This window comes from Triturus cristatus, chromosome 7 (assembly GCF_964204655.1).
Source record: "Triturus cristatus chromosome 7, aTriCri1.1, whole genome shotgun sequence".
NCBI classification, from domain to species: domain Eukaryota; kingdom Metazoa; phylum Chordata; class Amphibia; order Caudata; family Salamandridae; genus Triturus; species Triturus cristatus.
Genome location: NC_140590.1, coordinates 27,285,989 through 27,309,394, shown reverse-complemented (window position 1 = coordinate 27,309,394; position 23,406 = coordinate 27,285,989). Strand labels below are relative to the sequence as shown.

At 51.1% G+C, this 23,406-nt stretch overlaps 1 protein-coding gene across 2 annotated transcripts in view; it reads right to left on the bottom strand.

Annotated features, from left to right (window-relative positions):
• Positions 1-1,901: 1,901 nt before the first annotated feature.
• The window catches only part of LOC146808724 (cell adhesion molecule CEACAM18-like), a 383,945-nt gene continuing 362,440 nt past the window's right edge, over positions 1,902-23,406 (bottom strand). Inside the window, exon 6 of one of the 2 annotated variants that reach the window (XM_085614227.1) lies at positions 1,902-2,356. In XM_085614227.1, coding sequence (XP_085470353.1) covers positions 2,351-2,356 — 6 coding nt within the window. In that variant the 3' untranslated portion in view covers positions 1,902-2,350. The remainder of the gene's footprint in view (positions 2,357-23,406) is intronic. The other variant, XM_085614226.1, reaches the window with a different exon arrangement.

The following is a 23,406-nucleotide window of genomic DNA, read 5'->3' as shown; positions in this document are numbered from 1 at the left end:
TTGGCTTGACATGGCTGCAAGGGTGGAGAAGCACAATATAGCCAGGCTATGTGGTGCAACCAGACCCCCAGCGGCCAGAGATTGGAAAGGTGACCTGGATTAGAGCCAGCTAGCAGAATAGGCAACATACCGCTCCCGAGGATGCCCACGAAAATTCAAAAAGATATGGGGTCCATGTAAACAATATCGGGGCACAAACAGCCAAATAGGGGAAGGGGGGTTAATCTCTACCTCATAGCAGGCCGGGGTGAAGTGCTCCAGCTTGCTGGGACTAATACAGGGATACCAGGCGGGATCGACTGTTCTACTTTGGCATGGTGTAGGCCCCCTGCGAGCGGCCCTTAAAGTGTACATTGCACTCCTATATTGTCCTATGTTCTTAACCAAATGCTTAATAAAAAGAACTGTTAAAAAAAAGAAATGAAAGCTTGGTTTGTTTTGAGCTTGAGTGTCCAAGAGGAGCTCGAGCTTAGCCAGATTTGGGCTTCTCGCTTGAGTCCTTAGTGGTTTGTCCACCTCTACCACTGGTCTGTGAATATGTGATGTCAGTTCATAAGGATGCAGCTTTCTACTTCAGTTGACAGCACTGCTGCGCTGTGCATAATGTCTTACGAGTACACAGTGCTGCAGCTTACGTGGTCTAGACTGCAGCACAACTACTCCAGGGATAGGACCATTAAGTTCACTATGCTGTAGCTTGCAAGTCAGACTGCAGGATACTTCCCTGTTCAGGCTTCATGTAACTAGGACTGCAGTATGGCAACCCTATGCAAACAGGTTTACTACTTCATAAAGCTACAGTTTTATAGCCTGGACTGTAGCTATGTTGCCCCGTGCAGGTGAACATTAATTTCCTTGACACTATATCTTCCCAATGTAACCTACACAAAGGTTGACATAGTCCCACAATTCTGCAGCCCTAATATACACACTATACTAGTCCTTATGTCACGTTGGTGACTTACAGCCAGTACTGTGTATTCTCCTATAGAACTAAGTTTAATGGAAAAGATAAAACTTAGTTAGTTTAAAACTGCCCTCATGACATGGCAAGTTAAGAGCATGTTACAGCGTTATTGCCCTTTGTAGAGATGTCAATCATCTGTGATGCGAATGACCTTCTGGGTTGTGTTGCACAACCAGATAACACACAGTCACAGAGAGTTGAAGCTTGATATAACGACTTCAGGAAGGTCATATTGTTTACAGAAAGGTCACACAATAAAGGAAAGAAGGATATCAAATGATAAGAATAAGTAGGGGGCTGAGCTAATGCCTTGATATATGAACATCATTGGTTTTATTCTCAGAGTGTATAACTCAGCCTTTCAACTTTCCCATGTAGATGAAATGAGTACCACTGAGTGGGAGAATGTCACCCATTAGTTTAGCACCTAGAGACAGCTTGGTTGTTGGCACGTGCAATGTTATAATCATTTTTGATGTGTGATGTCCAAAACCTGAATAGAAATATGAGGGCCCTTTTTGCAGGCGCGTCAAGTGTAAATCAAGTTGCCCCATTATCAAGTCTGTACCATTAATGGCCTGAAAATGTTCCCATTTTAAAACTTCATTTTTTCACTTAGGCCTGTTGTGTGTGTGTTTGTGATTCACAAAAAGTGCAAGTGATTTACTCACAGTATGGAACAAACATTTGAAATGTGAGTGGCCCTTATGACCCCACTGCACTAGTTGGCGCCAAATCCACCTTTAGATATCCCAGGCCTGCTAGGGCATCTTCTTGAAATACTTAATAAAACATGTGCCAAGTGCTTTTGTACCACATGCCCTCAGCGCTGTCTCTTTGTGTATGTCTGTGACATCTGTGGGTCTTCTTGAATTAGGGACACTCAAGTGGGCTTTCAAGGTAAAACTATGCTTTTATAGACCTGTACAAATTAGACTTTCAGCAGAGTAACTTTAATTTTTAAACCTCCAAGTGGACAAGAATCATAGATGAGGTCATCAGCCAGTCCTGGCTCTTTAGCCAGCAGCCCTTGGCATTCTGGTACTTGTAGTTTTATGTTTTATGCTATAGGCGTTGACTTTGAAATCCAGGCATGCAAAGTACAGTGGGCCAAAAATCCAGAACTGTCTGAAGGGCCTACATTTGACATGTGGCCAACTGGCAGCTAGGAGCGTAATGGCTCTAGGTATGAGTCTGGGTCCAGGATGACAGAGGGATGATGGCTCTCAAAGAATGCAATATGCGGAATTCACTTGTCAACAACGTGGGGCCAGTATAAATACTTCTGTATTGCATGTCGGGTGCAAACTCAGCAGACAGTTGTAAGTTCTGGACACATCCCTGGCGAGGCCTCGTCTGCGGTATTGGGCCCAGTCATGCAGGTCACATCTAAAAAAAAAACAATGCAAAATTATCAACGGGCCAGTCAGGGACATATTAAGACACTTTCATTCAGTGGAACAAAGACGTGCAAGGAAACAGGCCTCCCCTGTCACTGCATCCCTGTATCCATCAGGACCCTGCAATGATGCTCCAAGTTAGGAAGGTGCTGAAGATGCATGTCTTATTAAAACACTACATCACATCACAGTAACTAGTCCACTTCCTATCACAGAACCCTGTTTGGATCTCTGCCTTTGACCCTGTACAGCTCTCAGCTGCCTTTCAACTATGTGTGCACTTTACAAATACCATCAATGTAAATACGATGGCACAGGGTTCAAGCGCCAAGTCCTGCCTGTGGATGCTCCATATTCTTGCATAGTCCGAGGGAGGCTATGTGTCGAGAGGTATGAATGAGAAACAGCAGAAGCTGTACACAGTGCAGTTGGCAAGCATGATTTAGTGGCCGAACCCTCCGACAATTACAGAGACTGGTAACTGGTGATGCTCTGAAGCAGCATTCACTCTAACTGAAATAGTAATGTAAATACCCCAGCAGAAGTAACAAGGATTGGAAAAGATACATTAAAATGGACTTGGACTAATGCCAGAGTCAGTTTTGCTGAATAAGCACAGCTAACTTTAGAAACTGTTTTGGGTAGAAAGTGGGCAGGGACTCTGAGATGAGGTTGACCCTGTGGCTCTTATTTCTGGTTATATGTAATGTTTCTGTGTTACGTCATCTAGAAGGGAGAAGGTTAGGGTCCTTGTGTCTTGCAGTAGGAGAGAAAAGGGTGGATCCCCTCTTCAGGCGCAGATAAAATGCAGAAAGGGCCAGACTAGCCACTCTGGCATTTCCTTTGTGGGCTGCAAGCTAAGGTGCTTATATTAAGCTGGTGGCTGCAGGCGGGACCAAACTGCATTCCTTTTTTATTTCTTTTTTTAAATAATTTTTTTATTAGGAACATTGGGCATCAGTATTTCGCATGATCTAGACACACTTATTTCCTGGCAATACCAATACATTTTTACACGTCTGAAAGCATCACTTGTACATGACTCCAATAACCCTCCAGCAGCAGTACCGCCCACCGCCCCACCCCCTTTCTTTCACCACCTTTATTCCGACCTTTGTACATTTTCTGATCTTGGTGGGTCACAAATATATCCCCTGAATTTATTCCAGTCTCCCCAGCCTCTCGCCCATTTTTGGGGACATCCCCGATGCATATAAACTGCTCTTTCTGCTTCCATGGCTTCATCCATATCCTTACACCATTCTCACAGTGTAGGTGACTCGCTCGAACCCCACCTCCTTGCAATATTTCTTTTAGCAACCATGGTTCCCAGTGTTATCCAGTCCTGCGCTGGGTGGGTTAGGTCAGTCGGCTCCCATATGTTTAATAAGCAACGTTTCGGTTCTGGAAGCACTGATTCCTCCACGGTTTGTGACGTAGTTCTCATCATCTTGATCCAATATGCCCTAATCTTCGGACATTCCCATATCGTGTGGTAGAAGGTACCCTCCTCCCCACACTCCCTCAGACAAAATTGATGTGTAGCCATCCCTATTTTAAAGAGGGTCACTCTGGTGTAGTACGTACGATGAAGTACTTTCAATTGTATCAACCGCATGCGTGCCGATATTGCTACCTCCCGAGGGGACGACAGCGCTTCCTGCCCCTCTCCATCATCCAGCTCTCCCAAGTCTACGACCCATTTCCGTTTAAGCGCCGACATAGGGTCCAGCAGATTATTTACCAGCTTACGATAGGTGAATGAAGTGGCCCTTTTATGCATATACTCAGTCAGTAATCTATCCTCTAAGGGAGTGGCCTCGGCCAAGATGGTACCTGCAGGTATAGCCGCCTGTAGCATGTGCTTCACTTGCATATATCTATAGAATTCTGACGCAGCAAGTTCATACTTGGCCTGTAAGTGTACAAACGAGATTACCGCGCCCTTTTTCCAGAGATCACCCACCGTAGATATGCCATATCGCATCCCATCTCTCAAAGCCTTTACTGTTCTTCAATCGCCCAAGGCGCTGAGATGTCCAGAGTGGAGTCATTTGCGTAATAACCCCCTCCAACCCAGCCTGGAATGCGCCTCATACCATATATGAACCGTGTGTGCTGTTGGCCCGATCAGTTGTTTGGATTTTGTTCTATTATACAGCACAGACATGACTCCATCCTCTCCTAGGCCCTGCCTATCCGCCTGAAACGCCGGGTCGGTTTGAGGAGCGTGCATCCAGCTATTAATCACTTTTAATTGGGCCGCCCAGTAATATACTTGTATATTAGGGAGGGCTATACCCCCGTCATACCAGCTTCTGACAAACTTTTCCTGTCCAAAGCGCCGGTTTATTCCCCCAGATCAGACCTGAGACTTCCGACGCAATTGTTTTAAAATAGCTCAGTGGCACTCGAAACGGGGTATTCTCCAAAACATACAAAAAACGTGGGAGTGCCATAATTTTAAAAAGTGCCGCCCTCCCCAGCGTTGATAACGGCAGACCGCGCCATACTAACGCATCGCGCTGAAACCGTTCCAGGGGAGGTCTAAGATTTTACTGCTGGAATTCCTCAGGTGTAGATGTAATATGAATGCCTAAATATTTGAAGGTCGTCTCCGCGACCTGCAACGGGCAAACCCCGGGAAGCAACGGCGTCGGACCATGCAATACAAATAGGACCAATTTGGACCAGTTGATGGTGTATCCGTATACCCGCCTGAATATTTCACAAATATTTAAGAGCGTCCGGATAGAGCGTTCGGGGGATGCCAGGTATAGTAGCACATCATCCACATAAAGGGAAATGCGGTCTTCCCAGTGTGGTGCCCATCTAAGTCCACGAATCATCGGTTCCCATCTGATCCACGCCGCCAGCGGCTCCAACACTAATGCGAAGAGCAGCGGGGACAGCGGACACCCCTGGCGCGTTCCCCGCGCCAGTGGCAAGTCTTCGGATATGTGCCCATTGGCTGCCACATGTGCTATTGGGTTAGTATAGAGCATCCGTATCCACGCACAGAATTTGGGGTCAAAGCCGAAATGTCTAAGGACTGCAAAAAGATACGGCCACTCTACCATATTAAACGCCATTTGCGCATCAAGAGAAAGGATAACCGCCGGTTCCTGAATGTGGGACATGCGCGCCATTACTCCCTGCAGCCGCCGCAAGTTAAGAGCTGTGCTCCTATTTGGCATAAACCCAGACTGGTCTGGGTGAATTAAGGTCGCCAGATGGGGTGTCAACCGTGCCGCCAGTAGCTTGGCTAATATCTTGGCTTCGGCGTTAATTAAGGAGATCGGGCGGTAAGAGGAGCATTCCTCAGGAGGCTTTCCAGGCTTTAGGATCGCCACTATGGTGGCCACTCGCTGATCTCGGGGAAGCTCCCCCACCGCCAGGCTCTCGAGATACATATTCAAAAGATAAGGGGCCGTCAGGGCAGCTGTCTTTTTATACAGTTCAATGGGCAAACCATTAGGACCCGCTGCCTTTCCCGATTGCAGGGAACCAATGGCCAATTGTACTTCATCGACCGTTAGGTCAGCTTCTAAGATGAGGGCTTCTTCTGGGGATAGTCTAGGCAACTTAATGTCCTGGATGTACGCCTGCGCCTCTATCGTGTCTATAGTCGTCCGCGATTCGTATACCTGCTTAAAATGCCCGGCTAATATGTTCACTATTTCTCCGGCGCAACCACCAATGAGTCATCTGGCGCCTGCAGCCGTGCTATCGTTCTCTGCGCTCGTTCCTTTTTATCAAGCCAGGCCAAAAGTTTATTAGCCTTATCACCCAATTCGTATACTGTGTGCCGCGTGGCTTGGATCCGAGCCCTAGTCGCCTCCAGCTGGTATTCCATAAATTCACTTTGTTTGGCGCGCAGCGCCTGGGATGTCTCTAAGGACGGATTCTGTGCGTGTTGCTCTGTAGCAGTGCGCAGGTCTGATTCAATGTTGTCTAAGTCGGCTTGCTTCACCCTCCTGTGGCCTACAACCGAGGAAATGATCTGCCCACTAACCACCGTTTTATATGCTTCCCAGAGAGTACCCGGGGACTGGACTGAGGAAGCATTCTCTTGGAAGTAATGCTGTGTTGTTGTGAGTACATGCTCTGAGATCTTAGGGATTTGTAGATATCCCGGAAACAAAGGGTAGACACGCTTCCGCGCTTTATGATGGTGCGTATATTTTAACATTATGGGTGAGTGATCTGAAATGCCCCGAGGGCGAATGTCAACATCCACCACATTCGCGAGATCTTCTGCGGCGGTAAAGAAATAATCAATATGTGACAGACTATTATGCACCCCCGACTGAAAAGTTTATTTCCTTGCCTCTGGATGCCTGTAATTCCACACATCTGTAAGCCAGAGAGCCTCAACAAACCCCTCCAGACGCGCAATGCCTGTCTTGTTCTGCCTGGGGGGGTGCCTATCTCTAGTTCCATCGATAACAGCATTGAAGTCCCCACCCACCATTATCACACCCTCTGGAAGACCCAATAGAAACATGCTAAGCGCCGGGAGAGCCATAGAGTGAAGGGCCGGGGGGATGTACACGATATTGTATTATTTCCCTTCCCACTGACAGGATATTGCCGCAAAGCGACCCTGGTCATCCGTTTGTGTATGGTGTATGACCAGCGAGAATTGTTTATGCACTAAAATCCCCACACCCCTTGAGCCTGAAGAGAACGCCGAGTGCACCACCATTTTGTACCCCCAGCAATCCAGAGCCCTGCAAGCCGAGCCCATCAAGTGTGTATCCTGCAGCAGGGCCACCGCTGGTGCACATCTCTTTAGATATTGTAGAACGAGACCTCTTTATTTTATCCCTCAGCCCATGCACATTCCACGTGAGCAGCGTTAAGGGGATGACCGGTGACATCAAAGGCACCTGTGAATTGGACTCAGTTTGTGTCTGTGTCATCCCTGTCCCCCCTCAGAATCATGTATGTTGTGCGTCCATAAACTAGCCCTAACCACATATTGGAAGTGTGCCATACCTGCCCTTATACAAAACTGAACCATGAACAAAAAACACCAATACCTTGTTTCCCCCCCCCACCCATCTCCCTACCTCCGAGCTCCTCCAAGCCAAACTTTCTGTGATGTACACATAGTTGAAATAGCCTCGAGGTGGGTGTGCAGGTATGCAGACGTGTAGTGGTCCCTCTGGTAGGGTACATAACATATCCAACAGTTGTTGCAATAAAGACCCCAACCACTGCATCTGCAATTGCATGTTTATCATGATTCGGCTACCCCAAAAAAAACAACAAAAAAAACATACCAAACCCAGAATGAAAAACATCCCCCCTCTCCCACCCCCCTCCAGACGGACCCCCAACTATCCGCCACCCCAACTTAGCAGAGTGCTTTACTCCCATAAACAGTACTTGCGTGTGGGGGAGAAGAAGGCCGTGGAACACCGCCGCTCATCCCCTCCTCAAAAAATAGATAGACAGCAAGAGCGTGCCACAGCCCCTCGTTCATTCTTGTCATTTTAGTTCTGTACCTACCACATTCAAGTGGGAGGATCATGTTATACATATTTGGGCCCCTGTAACGATTACCCTCTCCATCTTGGTGAAGCCATACAACGTCTCTTTGTGGAGGTGTGACCCAAATAGGCCATATGACCTTGCTTTATTCCTCGGTCGTAGTCTGTAGTGAGTGGCCGTCCTCCCGCTCCCCTCCTTGGTCCTGGGTGTTGCCATCTTCCCTGCGTTGCTGCTGCCGCCTCTCCGTACGTCCGGGTCCTTTCACACGGCGCCACCCCTCGAGCCACTCATGGGCCTCCTCCGGGCTTTCAAAAAACCAGGTTTTCCCATCCGCCACTACACGCAGCCTCGCCGGGAATATCATGGAGTATGACAGTTCCCTGCATCTAAGTTCCTTCTTTATGTCAAAAAAGCTCCTGCGACGTTTGGTTACCGCTGCCGTGTAATCCGGGAAGAATGACACCACCGAGTTTTGAATCCGTAGCGGCGGGACCACCCTCGCCGTTTGTAGTATAGCATCCCTATCCCGGAAGTTGAAAATGCGAGTTAGGACTGGTCTAGGGGGAGCCCCTGGCTTGGGTCTACCCCCGGGACTCTGTCTGCTCTCTCCACAGAAAAGAAAGTCGAAAGTCCTCTGGGTTGGAGTCTGTGTTTGATGAGATCTTCAACGTACAGATCCATAGCTGGACTCCCTTCATTTTCAGGAATACCTACGATACGGGCGTTGTTGCGCCAAGAGGGTCCCTCTTGGTCGTCCAGTTTCTCCATCATAAGCTTATTTTCTGCACTTTGTCGAGAGCTGCCATAATATCTTCCAGCTTCACTTTCGACGCTCCCTCTAGCTCGGAGCTTTTGGCAGGTACTTCTTTGCAAGCGGAGCGGGAAGGTCTTTATTGTAAGCGTATTTATCCAGTGTGCCCTGTGAGTGCGTCCGAGGACCCCTGCCCCCCATTTTCGCCCAATTACGCCCTGCGCCAACCAGTAATCGCCACCGCCTGCCGCGGGAGTACACTCCACGCGCAGCCTGTCGGGTTTCCCGTCGCGTTGATAGCTGAACCTAGGCGGGGCCTCAGACCCTCGATGCGCCTTCAATAACTGCGCCCAGATGCCTCAAAACGAACGTCGCGGCCAATCTTACAGTGCTGCAGGCACCTTTAACAGATTAGCTTGGGTCCAGGGGCAAAGGTTGTAGGCTCGCTAGACACCCCTTCTCTGCATGGGCAGCCAGGGTGTTATTGTGCGCTCCACACCAGTCAGCAGAACAGTGATAGTGCCCACCGCTACCTTTACTAGGCCCGCATCTGGAAGTCCCCTTGGACCTTGTGGACCAGTCCACATGCGTACTTCATAGGCGAGATGCGCAATCGTCTCTCGGTGCCCAGGCCCCTCTCCGCACCGTGTCCACTCACCCGCGCTCCTCAGCACGGGCCGCGCTGCTCCCCGCGTGCGCGCCTCGATCAGTCCGCCACCAGCACAGGCGCCGCTCACGTCCTCCACGCTAGCAGCAGGGGTCCCGGGTCAGAGGTTGGGGACCAACATCCAGTGCCTCGCCGCAGCCTGGGTCTTATATATTATTACTGTGTGCCCCTGATCAGTGAGCACCACCGGGGCAGCACTTGCCGCCCCGGTCGCGCCTACCTCCGTGCCTCACTTCCTGCCTCGCGGGCCGAGGCAGGTCCGCACACGCTCCGAGAGCGGCGGGGAGCAGGGGGAGACAGAAAAGACCTTCCGATGTGTCCGTTAAGTGTGCGCACGCACCAGGTCCTGCCACTGCCTCTCACCAGTGCGCCACTCGTATTCCGCGCAGCCTCACCGCTCACATCCGCCCCCAACGGTCCACAGCGTACTCCAGTCCCCGGCTGACTTCATGCGCTCAGGCCACAATCTTCGGCACGCACCCGCCAGTGATTCGTCAGTCCGTTCTTTCCGGGGAGCAGCGCGATCAGTGCCCTCCACCTCCGGCTGCTTAGAAATGGTGTTTGAGGTAAGATTAATGTTCGGATTTGTGATCGGATTGATCGGGGAACCGGTGTCACCGTCGGAGCTCCTCTAGGTTGCGGCATCTTGATCGGCTGCAGGCCACGCCCTGCATTTCTTTTTAAAGACTGGTACATGTTTTTAACCATCAGACAGTAAAACCGAACAAGAGAGAGAAAGGCATGAAGGGGTGTGGGCAGAAGGAGGAAGGAAAATATGGAAAACAGTGAAAAGGGAGAAAGAAAATATGAAAAGAACTTGCAAGAGTGAGATAATATGGAGGGAGAGTATGTTGGCGGATGAAAGAGCCAGGAGCTGAAATCAAGAGTAGACTGCCTTGGTATTCAACAATCTCGGCCTTCGGTAAATGATGCATGCAAACTTCTCCTCAGCATTGGACAATGATGCATGCAAGCTTCTCCTCGGCATTCGCCAGCGATACATGCAAGCTTCTGCATGTCATTTGGCAATGATACTTGCAAGCTTCCACTCTGCATTCAGCAACGATGGATGCAAGCTTCTGCACAGCATTTGGCAATGATGTATGCAAGCTTCTGTTAAAAAGAAATTGATTGGGGCACCTGCAATTACTCTTTTACAAATTAAGCTTACTGCCTACCTAACAGTGCCCCCATGGCTCCCTTCATCTCTCAGCCTCCTGTAGTTTGGGGCCAATCTGAACATTTTTGTGCTGATATTAGTTTCCAGTGTGGTGCTAAAGGCAGCGGAGGTGATGGCCAAGCTGCTGTTACCAATGATAATGGAATGTCAGCAGAGGATTACACAGGCTGCAGATTATACAGGGTGGGTACGCAGTTCCTTCAGCCACCCTCTTTCTTGGTGGGTTCCCCTAGAAAGTGATCATAAAGACCCCAAACACACACAGGGCAAGGTCTAATAACAGGTCTGAGAGCTGGAAAATGGGAAAATACTCATTTTTGGTTGGCAGAATCACTCATTTTCTTTTGACCAAGTGTTTGGCTATCACTCTTCCTCATGGCACTAGTCTTCCTGTATATATGTATTTATGCATGTATGTGGTATTTCTTTAGAAAGAACCCAAGCAAAATACAGTGGATCACTGTACAGGATCACAGACAAGCTCAAAGTCAACCAGTGGTGGTAGAGATAGCAGATTCCGGGCCATTAATGCTTTGGGAAGTAGTCTTCTTTAAAGCGGGGTTCCTTCAATGTGTAAAATGTCTAACTGCAGGGGTTTCGCCTTTTGTACATTCGATTTTCTAATCCTTGACTGCCATTAACTGCTGATTCGGTCTCACTTCCCTCAATATTCTGAGAGCCAGGCCCTTGCAGTGTAGTGGTTGAATAGAGGCTAGAGATTCCTTGCACCATGTCTGAGCCTCCAAGCATCATAAAGCCAACCTTCACCGAGATAGGAACATCAAGCACTCCTTAAGCTATGATTGGAACTGATTTTAGGTAGAAAGCCGAGCCTAAAGCCTTCTTGCCAGAGATGCTTAGGGATATTGGAATTATCAGGCACCGGTTATTGGGCGTGCAATCTCACACAACGGGTGATTTGTATAGGGTCACTGGAAAGTCCACAAAGTTGTCCATGTCCCCCTATGCCCCTGCAAAGCAGGCGCCCTTGCACTGGGTTTCTCCGCATCACATCTTCGTAATTCTGGCCCAGGGTATCAAGTACAAGCAAGCGAAAAATGCACAATTTGTATCTGTGTAATAAATTAAAATTCCTGAAAAATGGCATCAAATGTCTTGAAATGCAAAACAGAGTGTCAGGGGATGGCTGTGAAAAGACAGTAGCTTGAGACAAGCGTTCAGCTTCGTAGTGCTCTATTCAGATACAAGAACCTCTGTTGTCTCTGAGGCAGAGCCCTGGGACAAGACTGGAAGGTGATGGTTTGCTGGAGGAGAGGTGAGGTGCTCGGTGCAGTTTCAATACTTCCCAAGCAGTGAGAAGCACAGTGAAGTGTTGCATTCACTTCCTATAACACTGACATGGCTGGGGGCCGAAGAACACATCTCGACCTACAGGTGAGGTCCAGCTGTACCCCAGAGCCAGGGAGGTGTCACAGTGCGAAGAAAGCCCCTCCCAGCGTGGGCAGGCCCGTTGGACACCGTCACTCTGAGGCCACCACCGGTGAAGACCGCACCCCCACCCACAGGTGAGGTTGACCTGTACCCCAAAGCCAGGTAGGTGCCACAATGCGATGAAAGCCCTGCCAGCCTCTGGCTAGAGCAGGCCCGGTGGACTACGTCACTCTGAGGCGACCACAGGTGAAGTCCGCACCCCCAACCATAGGTGAGGTCCACCTGTGCCATAGGTGAGGTCCACCTGTACTCCAGAGCCAGGGAGTTGCCGCAGTGCAAAAAAAGCAGCCCCCCCCCTTCCCCCCCCCCCCACCCAGCCCTAGGCCGGGGCAGGCCCGGTGGTCTCATCACTCTGAGGACACCACAGGTCACAGTCACCACTCGCTCCCTGGTCTGATCTATGTCACCACTCGCTCCCTGGTCTGATCTATGTCACCACTCGCTCCCTGGTCTGATCTATGTCACTTCTCGCTCCCAGGTCTGATCTATGTCACCACTCGCTCCCTGGTCTGATCTATGTCACTTCTCGCTCCCAGGTCTGATCTATGTCACCGCTCGCTCCCAGGTCTGATCTATGTCACCGCTTGTTCCCAGGTCTGATCTATATCACTGCTGCCTCCCAGGTCTGATCTATGTCACAGTTCGCTCCCAGGTCTGATCTATGTCACCGCTCACTCCCAGGTCTGATCTATATCACCGCTTGTTCCCAGGTCTGATCTATATCACTGCTGCCTCCCAGGTCTGACCTATGTCCCCGTTCTCTCCCAGGTCTGATCTATGTCACCGCTCGCTCCCAGGTCTGATCTATATCACCGATTGTTCACAGGTCTGATCTAAATCATCGCTCGCTCCCTGGTCTGATCTATGTCGCCCCTTACTCATAGGTCTGATCTATGTTACCACTCGCTTCCAGGTCTGCTCTATGTCATCTCTCGCTCCCAGGTGTGATCTATGTGACCGCTCGCTCCCAGGTCTTACCTATGTCACCACTCGCTCCCTGGTCTGATCTATGTCACCTCTCACTCCCAGGTCTGATCTATGTCACCACTCGCTCCCTAGTCTGATCTATGTCCCCTCTCACTCCCAGGTCTGATCTATGTCACCGCTCGCTCCCAGGTCTGATCTATGTCACCTCTCACTTCCAGGTCTGATCGATGTCACCGCTCGCTCCCAGCTCTGATATACGTCACAGCTCGCGTCCTGGTCTGATCTATGTCACCTCTCGCTCCCTGGTCTGATCTATGTCACCACTCGCTCCCAGGTCTGATCTATGTCACTTCTCGCTCCCAGGGTCTGATCTATGTCACCTCTCGCTCCCAGGCTGCTGAGGTTTATCTCATTAATTGACCTAAAATGAATAGAGAGCAGACTGGCTCAGCACACATCTGTTTTCATGCACAGTTTCAAAAGTTTACAATAGTGCGTAAAAATCAATAGTTCAACTATTGATTTTCACGCACTACTGTAAATTTCTTAAATTGTGCATGACAACAGATGTGTGCTGAGCCAGTCTGCTCTCTGTGTTTTTGGTTTTCCAATTAGTGGGGACGTAGGAAGGTCACATTCCCGGCTCTTAGCACCACATTCCGGTTCTAATTACTACACACTAGGCTGACTGGTGCGGGTCTTTAGTGCCTTGACCTCCTTTTTATTGCAGGACCTAAAATGAATGATTAAGTCATGGAAGAGCGAAAGTCATACATGTCTCCCACAGATCATTAACCAATCTTTGGAGAAGGAAACCGGCTGAGATGTGTCTGCTCTGCTGATGTCGGCCCTTCACCGTCTCTGAGGTTCTAGGTGTGTCATGCCTGAGAGGCCATCACCCTGTTGGACACAAGGCCTCTGTGCAGGTCAGGGTTGATCCAGGGATTCTTGCTTCACTTCCATCATGTGACATATGAAGTGTTAACCTTTGGATTCCTCCACCAACCGCAGGGTGGCTTCGAGCTCACATTGACACTGGGTGAGTCCTTGTTGCCAACCCCTCCAGGCAAGCTTGGGTAAAAGCTGATACCCATAGGATCTACGATATTACGGTAGGAGAAAGGGCCATTTTATTAGTTTTGTGTTTAGGCTGGCTTCAGCCCTTTTCACAGGCTGCTCCAAGTGCCTCTAACATCACCACTGGCTAGCCCTTATGTACATCAAAAAACAAAACCTGCTACCGTCTGATCTATGTCACCGCTCGCTCCCAGGTCTGATCTATATCACCGCTTGTTCCCAGGTCTGATCTATATCACTGCTGCCTCCCAGGTCTGATCTATGTCACAATTCGCTCCCAGGTCTGATCTATGTCACCGCTCGCTCCCAGGTCTGATCTATATCACCGCTGGTAACCAGTTCTGATCTATATCACTGCTGCCTCCCAGGTCTGATCTATGTCCCCGTTCTCTCCCAGGTCTGATCTATGTCACCGCTCGCTCCCAGGTCTGATCTATATCACCGATTGTTCCCAGGTCTGATCTAAATCATCGCTCGCTCCCTGGTCTGACCTATGTCGCCCCTTACTCATAGGTCTGATCTATGTTACCACTCGCTTCCAGGTCTGCTCTATGTCATGTCTCGCTCCCAGGTGTGATCTATGTCACCGCTCGCTCCCAGGTCTGATCTAAATCATCACTCACTCCCTGGTCTAATCTATGTCATCTCTCGCTCCCAGGTCTGATCTATGTCACCGCTCGCTCCCAGGTCTGATCTATGTCACCACTCGCTCCCAGGTCTGATCTATATCACCATGTGCTCTCAGATATAATCTATGTAACCGCTCACTCCCAGATCTGGCCTATGTCACTGAGCGCTCCGAGGTCTGATCTATGTCACCTCTCACTCCCAGGTCTGATCTATGTCACCTCTCGCTCCCAGGTCTGATCTATTTCACAACGCGCTTCCAGGTCTGATCTATGTCACCTCTCGCTCCCAGGTCTGATCTATGTCACCACTCGCTCCCTGGTCTGATCTATGTCACTTCTCGCTCCCAGGTCTGATCTATGTCACCGCTCGCTCCCAGGTCTGATCTATGTCACCGCTGGCTCCCAGGTCTGATCTATGTCGCCCCTTACTCATAGGTCTGATCTATGTCACCACTCACTCCCTGGTCTGATCTATGTCACCTCTCACTCCCAGGTCTGATCTATGTCACCGCTCACTCCCAGGTCTGATCTAAATCATCGCTCGCTCCCAGGTCTGATCTATGTCACCACTCGCTCCCTGGTCTGATCTATGTCACCACTCGCTCCCTGGTCTGATCTATGTCACCACTCGCTCCCTGGTCTGATCTATGTCACTTCTCGCTCCCAGGTCTGATCTATGTCACCACTCGCTCCCTGGTCTGATCTATGTCACTTCTCGCTCCCAGGTCTGATCTATGTCACCGCTCGCTCCCAGGTCTGATCTATGTCACCGCTTGTTCCCAGGTCTGATCTATATCACTGCTGCCTCCCAGGTCTGATCTATGTCACAGTTCGCTCCCAGGTCTGATCTATGTCACCGCTCACTCCCAGGTCTGATCTATGTCACCTCTCGCTCCCAGGTCTGATCTATTTCACCTCTCGCTCCCAGGTCTGATCTATTTCACAACGCGCTTCCAGGTCTGATCTATGTCACCTCTCGCTCCCAGGTCTGATCTATGTCACCACTCGCTCCCTGGTCTGATCTATGTCACTTCTCGCTCCCAGGTCTGATCTATGTCACCGCTCGCTCCCAGGTCTGATCTATGTCACCGCTGGCTCCCAGGTCTGATCTATGTCGCCCCTTACTCATAGGTCTGATCTATGTCACCACTCACTCCCTGGTCTGATCTATGTCACCTCTCACTCCCAGGTCTGATCTATGTCACCGCTCACTCCCAGGTCTGATCTAAATCATCGCTCGCTCCCAGGTCTGATCTATGTCACCACTCGCTCCCTGGTCTGATCTATGTCACCACTCGCTCCCTGGTCTGATCTATGTCACCACTCGCTCCCTGGTCTGATCTATGTCACTTCTCGCTCCCAGGTCTGATCTATGTCACCACTCGCTCCCTGGTCTGATCTATGTCACTTCTCGCTCCCAGGTCTGATCTATGTCACCGCTCGCTCCCAGGTCTGATCTATGTCACCGCTTGTTCCCAGGTCTGATCTATATCACTGCTGCCTCCCAGGTCTGATCTATGTCACAGTTCGCTCCCAGGTCTGATCTATGTCACCGCTCACTCCCAGGTCTGATCTATATCACCGCTTGTTCCCAGGTCTGATCTATATCACTGCTGCCTCCCAGGTCTGATCTATGTCCCCGTTCTCTCCCAGGTCTGATCTATGTCACCGCTCGCTCCCAGGTCTGATCTATATCACCGATTGTTCACAGGTCTGATCTAAATCATCGCTCGCTCCCTGGTCTGATCTATGTCGCCCCTTACTCATAGGTCTGATCTATGTTACCACTCGCTTCCAGGTCTGCTCTATGTCATCTCTCGCTCCCAGGTGTGATCTATGTGACCGCTCGCTCCCAGGTCTTACCTATGTCACCACTCGCTCCCTGGTCTGATCTATGTCACCTCTCACTCCCAGGTCTGATCTATGTCACCGCTCACTCCCAGGTCTGATCTAAATCATCACTCGCTCCCTGGTCTAATCTATGTCACCTCTCGCTCCCAGGTCTGATCTATGTCACCGCTCGCTCCCAGGTCTGATCTATGTCCCCACTCGCTCCCAGGTCTGATCTATATCACCATGTGCTCTCAGATATAATCTATGTAACCGCTCACTCCCAGATCTGGCCTATGTCACTGAGCGCTCCGAGGTTTGATCTATGTCACCTCTCACTCCCAGGTCTGATCTATGTCACCTCTCGCTCCCAGGTCTGATCTATTTCACAACGCGCTTCCAGGTCTGATCTATGTCACCTCTCGCTCCCAGGTCTGATCTATGTCACCACTCGCTCCCTGGTCTGATCTATGTCACTTCTCGCTCCCAGGTCTGATCTATGTCACCGCTCGCTCCCAGGTCTGATCTATGTCACCGCTGGCTCCCAGGTCTGATCTATGTCGCCCCTTACTCATAGGTCTGATCTATGTCACCACTCACTCCATGTCACCGCTCACTCCCAGGTCTGATCTAAATCATCGCTCGCTCCCAGGTCTGATCTATGTCACCACTCGCTCCCTGGTCTGATCTATGTCACCACTCGCTTCCTGGTCTGATCTATGTCACCACTCGCTCCCTGGTCTGATCTATGTCACCACTCGCTCCCTGGTCTGATCTATGTCACTTCTCGCTCCCAGGTCTGATCTAGGTCACCGCTCGCTCCCAGGTCTGATCTATGTCACCGCTCGCTCCCTGGTCTGATCTATGTCACCTCTCGCTCCCAGGTCTGATCTATGTCACCGCTCGCTCCCTGGTCTGATCTATGTCACCTCTCGCTCTCTGGTCTGATCTATGTCACCTCTCTCTCCCAGGTGCGATCTATGTCACCGCTTGCTCCCAGGTGTGATCTATGTCACCTCTCGCTCCCTGGTCTGATCTAGGTCACCACTCGCTCCCAGGTCTGATCTATGTCACTTCTCGCTCCCAGGTCTGATCTATGTCACCTCTCGCTCCCAGGTCTGATCGATGTCACTTCTCGCTCCCAGGTCTGATCTATGTCACCTCTCGCTCCCAGGTCTGATCTATGTCACCGCTCGCTCCCAGGTCTTATCTATGTCACCACTCGCTCCCTAGTCTGATCTATGTCCCCTCTCACTCCCAGGTCTGATCTATGTCACCGCTCGCTCCCAGGTCTGATCTATGTCACCTCTCACTTCCAGGTCTGATCGATGTCACCGCTCGCTCCCAGCTCTGATATACGTCATAGCTCGCGTCCTGGTCTGATCTATGTCACCTCTCGCTCCCTGGTCTGATCTATGTCACCACTCGCTCCCAGGTCTGATCTATGTCACTTCTCGCTCCCAGGGTCTGATCTATGTCACCTCTCGCTCCCAGGTCTGATCTATGTCACTTCTCGCTCCCAGGTCTGATCTATGTCACCTCTCGCTCCCAGGTCTGATCTATGTCACCGCTCGCTCCCAGGTCTTATCTATGTCACCACTCGCTCCCTAGTCTGATCTATGTCCCCTCTCACTCCCAGGTCTGATCTATGTCACCGCTCGCTCCCAGGTCTGATCTATGTCACCTCTCGCTTCCAGGTCTGATCGATGTCACCGCTCGCTCCCAGCTCTGATATACGTCACAGCTCGCGCCCTGGTCTGATCGATGTCACCGCTCGCTCCCAGCTCTGATATACGTCACAGCTCGCGCCCTGGTCTGATCTATGTCACCACTCGCTCCCTGGTCTGATCTATGTCACTTCTCGCTCCCAGGTCTGATCTATGTCACTGTTCGCTCCCAGGTCTGATCTATGTCACCGCTGGCTCCCATGTCTGATCTAAATCATCGCTCGCTCCCAGGTCAGATCTATGTCGCCCCTTACTCATAGGTCTGATCTATGTTACCACTCGCTTCCAGGTCTGATCTATGTCACTTCTCGCTCCCAGGTCTGATCTATGTCACCTCTCGCTCCCAGGTCTGATCTATGTCACCGCTCGCTCCCAGGTCTTATCTATGTCACCACTCGCTCCCTAGTCTGATCTATGTCCCCTCTCACTCCCAGGTCTGATCTATGTCACCGCTCGCTCCCAGGTCTGATCTATGTCACCTCTCGCTTCCAGGTCTGATCGATGTCACCGCTCGCTCCCAGCTCTGATATACGTCACAGCTCGCGCCCTGGTCTGATCTATGTCACCTCTCGCTCCCGGGTCTGATCTATGTCACCTCTCTCTCCCAGGTGCGATCTATGTCACTGCTTGCTCCCAGGTGTGATCTATGTCACCTCTCGCTCCCTGGTCTGATCTATGTCACCACTCGCTCCCAGGTCTGATCTATATCACCATGTGCTCTCAGATCTAATCTATGTAACCGCTCACTCCCAGATCTGGCCTATGCCACTGAGCGCTCCGAGGTCTGATCTATGTCACCCCTTACTTTAAGGTCTGATCAATGTCACCTCTCACTCCCAGGTCTGATCTATGTCACCACTCACTCCCTGGTCTGAACTATGTCACTTCTCGCTCCCAGGTCTGATCTATGTCACCGCTCGCTTCCAGGTCTGATCTATGTCACCGCTCGCTCCCAGGTCTTATCAATGTCACCACTCGCTCCCTGGTCTGATCTATGTCACCTCTCACTCCCAGGTCTGATCTATGTCACCGCTCACTCCCAGGTCTGATCTAAATCATCGCTCGCTCCCTGGTCTGATCTATGTCGCCCCTTACTCATAGGTCTGATCTATGTTACCACTCGCTTCCAGGTCTGATCTATGTCATCTCTCACTCCCAGGTGTGATCTATGTCACCACTCGTGTCCCTGGTCTGATCTATGTCACCACTCGCTCCCTGGTCTGATCTATGTCACCGCTCGCTCCCAGGTCTGATCTATGTCACCGCTCGCTCCCAGGTCTTATCTATGTCACCACTTGCTCCCTGGTCTGATCTATGTCACCTCTCGCTCCCAGGTCTGATCTATGTCACCGCTCGCTCCCAGGTCTGATCTATGTCACCTCTCGCTCCCAGGTCTGATCGATGTCACCGCTCGCTCCCAGCTCTGATATATGTCACTGCTCGCTCCCTGGTCTGATCTATGTCACCTCTCGCTCCCAGGTCTGATCTATGTCACCTCTCTCTCCCAGCTGCGATCTATGTCACCGCTCGCGCCCAGGTCTGATCTATGTCACCTCTCTCTCCCAGGTGCGATCTATGTCACCGCTTGCTCCCAGGTGTGATCTATGTCACCTCTCGCTCCCTGGTCTGATCTATGTCACCACTCGCTCCCAGGTCTGATCTATATCACCATGTGCTCTCAGATCTAATCTATGTAACCGCTCACTCCCAGATCAGGCATATGTCACTGAGCGCTCCGAGGTCTGATCTATGTCACCACTCGCTCCCTGGTCTGATATATGTCACCTCTCACTCCCAGGTCTGATTTATGTCACCGCTCACTCCCAGGTCGGATGGTAATCATCGCTCGCTCCCTGGTCTAATCTATGTCACCTCTCGCTCCCAGGTCTGATCTATATCACCGCTCGCTCCCAGGTCTGATCTATGTCACAACTCGCTCCCAGGTCTGATCTATATCACAATGTGGTCTCAGATCTAATCTATGTAACCGCTCAATCCCAGATCTGGCCTATGTCACGGAGCGCTCCGAGGTCTGATCTATGTCACCTCTCACTCCCAGGTCTGACCTATGTCACCTCTCGCTCCCAGGTCTGATCTATTTCACAACGCGCTTCCAGGTCTGATCTATGTCACCTCTCGCTCCCAGGTCTGATCTATGTCACCACTCGCTCCCTGGTCTGATCTATGTCACTTCTCGCTCCCAGGTCTGATCTATGTCACTGTTCGCTCCCAGGTCTGATCTATGTCACCGCTGGCTCCCATGTCTGATCTAAATCATCGCTCGCTCCCAGGTCAGATCTATGTCGCCCCTTACTCATAGGTCTGATCTATGTTACCACTCGCTTCCAGGTCTGATCTATGTCATCTCTCGCTCCCAGGTCTGATCTATGTCACCTCTCGCTTCCAGGTCTGATCGATGTCACCGCTCGATCCCAGCTCTGATATACGTCACAGCTCGCTCCCTGGTCTGATCTATGTCACCTCTCGCTCCCGGGTCTGATCTATGTCACCTCTCTCTCCCAGGTGCGATCTATGTCACCGCTCGCTCCCTGGTCGGATCTATGTCACCTCTCGCTCCCAGGTCTGATCTATGTCACCGCTCGTTCCCTGGTCTGATCTATGTCACCTCTCGCTCCCTGGTCTGATCTATGTCACCTCTCTCTCCCAGGTGCGATCTATGTCACCGCCTGCTGCCAGGTGTGATCTATGTCACCTCTCGCTCCCTGGTCTGATCTATGTCACCACTCGCTCCCAGGTCTGATCTATGTCACTTCTCGCTCCCAGGTCTGATCTATGTCACCTCTCGCTCCCAGGTCTGATCTATGTCACTTCTCGCTCCCAGGTCTGATCTATGTCACCTCTCGCTCCCAGGTCTGATCTATGTCACCGCTCGCTCCCAGGTCTTATCTATGTCACCACTCGCTCCCTAGTCTGATCTATGTCCCCTCTCACTCCCAGGTCTGATCTATGTCACCGCTCGCTCCCAAGTCTGATCTATGTCACCTCTCGCTTCCAGGTCTGATCGATGTCACCGCTCGCTCCCAGCTCTGATATACGTCACAGCTCGCTCCCTGGTCTGATCTATGTCACCTCTCGCTCCCGGGTCTGATCTATGTCATCTCTCTCTCCCAGGTGCGATCTATGTCACTGCTTGCTCCCAGGTGTGATCTATGTCACCTCTCGCTCCCTGGTCTGATCTATGTCACCACTCGCTCCCAGGTCTGATCTATATCACCATGTGCTCTCAGATCTAATCTATGTAACCGCTCACTCCCAGATCTGGCCTATGCCACTGAGCGCTCCGAGGTCTGATCTATGTCACCCCTTACTTTAAGGTCTGATCAATGTCACCTCTCACTCCCAGGTCTGATCTATGTCACCACTCGCTCCCTGGTCTGAACTATGTCACTTCTCGCTCCCAGGTCTGATCTATGTCACCGCTCGCTTCCAGGTCTGATCTATGTCACCGCTCGCTCCCAGGTCTTATCTATGTCACCACTCGCTCCCTGGTCTGATCTATGTCACCTCTCACTCCCAGGTCTGATCTATGTCACCGCTCACTCCCAGGTCTGATCTAAATCATCGCTCGCTCCCAGGTCTGATCTATGTCGCCCCTTACTCATAGGTCTGATCTATGTTACCACTCGCTTCCAGGTCTGATCTATGTCATCTCTCACTCCCAGGTGTGATCTATGTCACCACTCGTGTCCCTGGTCTGATCTATGTCACCACTCGCTCCCTGGTCTGATCTATGTCACCGCTCGCTCCCAGGTCTGATCTATGTCACCGCTCGCTCCCAGGTCTTATCTATGTCACCACTTGCTCCCTGGTCTGATCTATGTCACCTCTCGCTCCCAGGTCTGATCTATGTCACCGCTCGCTCCCAGGTCTGATCTATGTCACCTCTCGCTCCCAGGCATGATCGATGTCACCGCTCGCTCCCAGCTCTGATATACGTCACTGCTCGCTCCCTGGTCTGATCTATGTCACCTCTCGCTCCCAGGTCTGATCTATGTCACCTCTCTCTCCCAGCTGCGATCTATGTCACCGCTCGCGCCCAGGTCTGATCTATGTCACCTCTCTCTCCCAGCTGCGATCTATGTCACCGCTTGCTCCCAGGTATGATCTATGTCACCTCTCGCTCCCTGGTCTGATCTATGTCACCACTCGCTCCCAGGTCTGATCTATATCACCATGTGCTCTCAGATCTAATCTATGTAACCGCTCACTCCCAGATCAGGCATATGTCACTGAGCGCTCCGAGGTCTGATCTATGTCACCACTCGCTCCCTGTTCTGATCTATGTCACCTCTCACTCCCAGGTCTGATTTATGTCACCGCTCACTCCCAGGTCTGATCTAAATCATCGCTCGCTCCCTGGTCTGATCTATATCACCATGTGGTCTCAGATCTAATCTATGTAACCGCTCAATCCCAGATCTGGCCTATGTCACGGAGCGCTCCGAGGTCTGATCTATGTCACCTCTCACTCCCAGGTCTGACCTATGTCACCTCTCGCTCCCAGGTCTGATCTATTTCACAACGCGCTTCCAGGTCTGATCTATGTCACCTCTCGCTCCCAGGTCTGATCTATGTCACCACTCGCTCCCTGGTCTGATCTATGTCACTTCTCGCTCCCAGGTCTGATCTATGTCACTGTTCGCTCCCAGGTCTGATCTATGTCACCGCTGGCTCCCATGTCTGATCTAAATCATCGCTCGCTCCCAGATCAGATCTATGTCGCCCCTTACTCATAGGTCTGATCTATGTTACCACTCGCTCCCAGGTCTGATCTATGTCATCTCTCGCTCCCAGGTGTGATCTATGTCACCTCTCACTCCCAGGTCTGATCTATGTCACCTCTCGCTCCCAGGTCTGATCTATTTCACAACTCGCTTCCAGGTCTGATCTATGTCACCACTCGCTCCCAGGTCTGATCTATGTCACCACTCGCTCCCTGGTCTGATCTATGCCACCACTCGCTCCCTGGTCAGATCTATGTCACTTCTCGCTCCCAGGTCTGATCTAGGTCACGGCTAGCTCCCAGGTCTGATCTAGGTCACCGCCCGCTCCCAGGTCTTATCTATGTCACCTCTCACTCCCTGGTCTGATCTATGTCACCGCTCACTCCCAGGTCTGATCTATGTCACCGCTCACTCCAAGGTCTGATCTATGTCACCGCTCGCTCCCAGGTCTGATCTATGTCACCTCTCGCTCCCAGGTCTGATCGATGTCACCGCTCGCTCCCAGCTCTGATATACGTCACCGCTCGCTCCCTGGTCTGATCTATGTCACCTCTC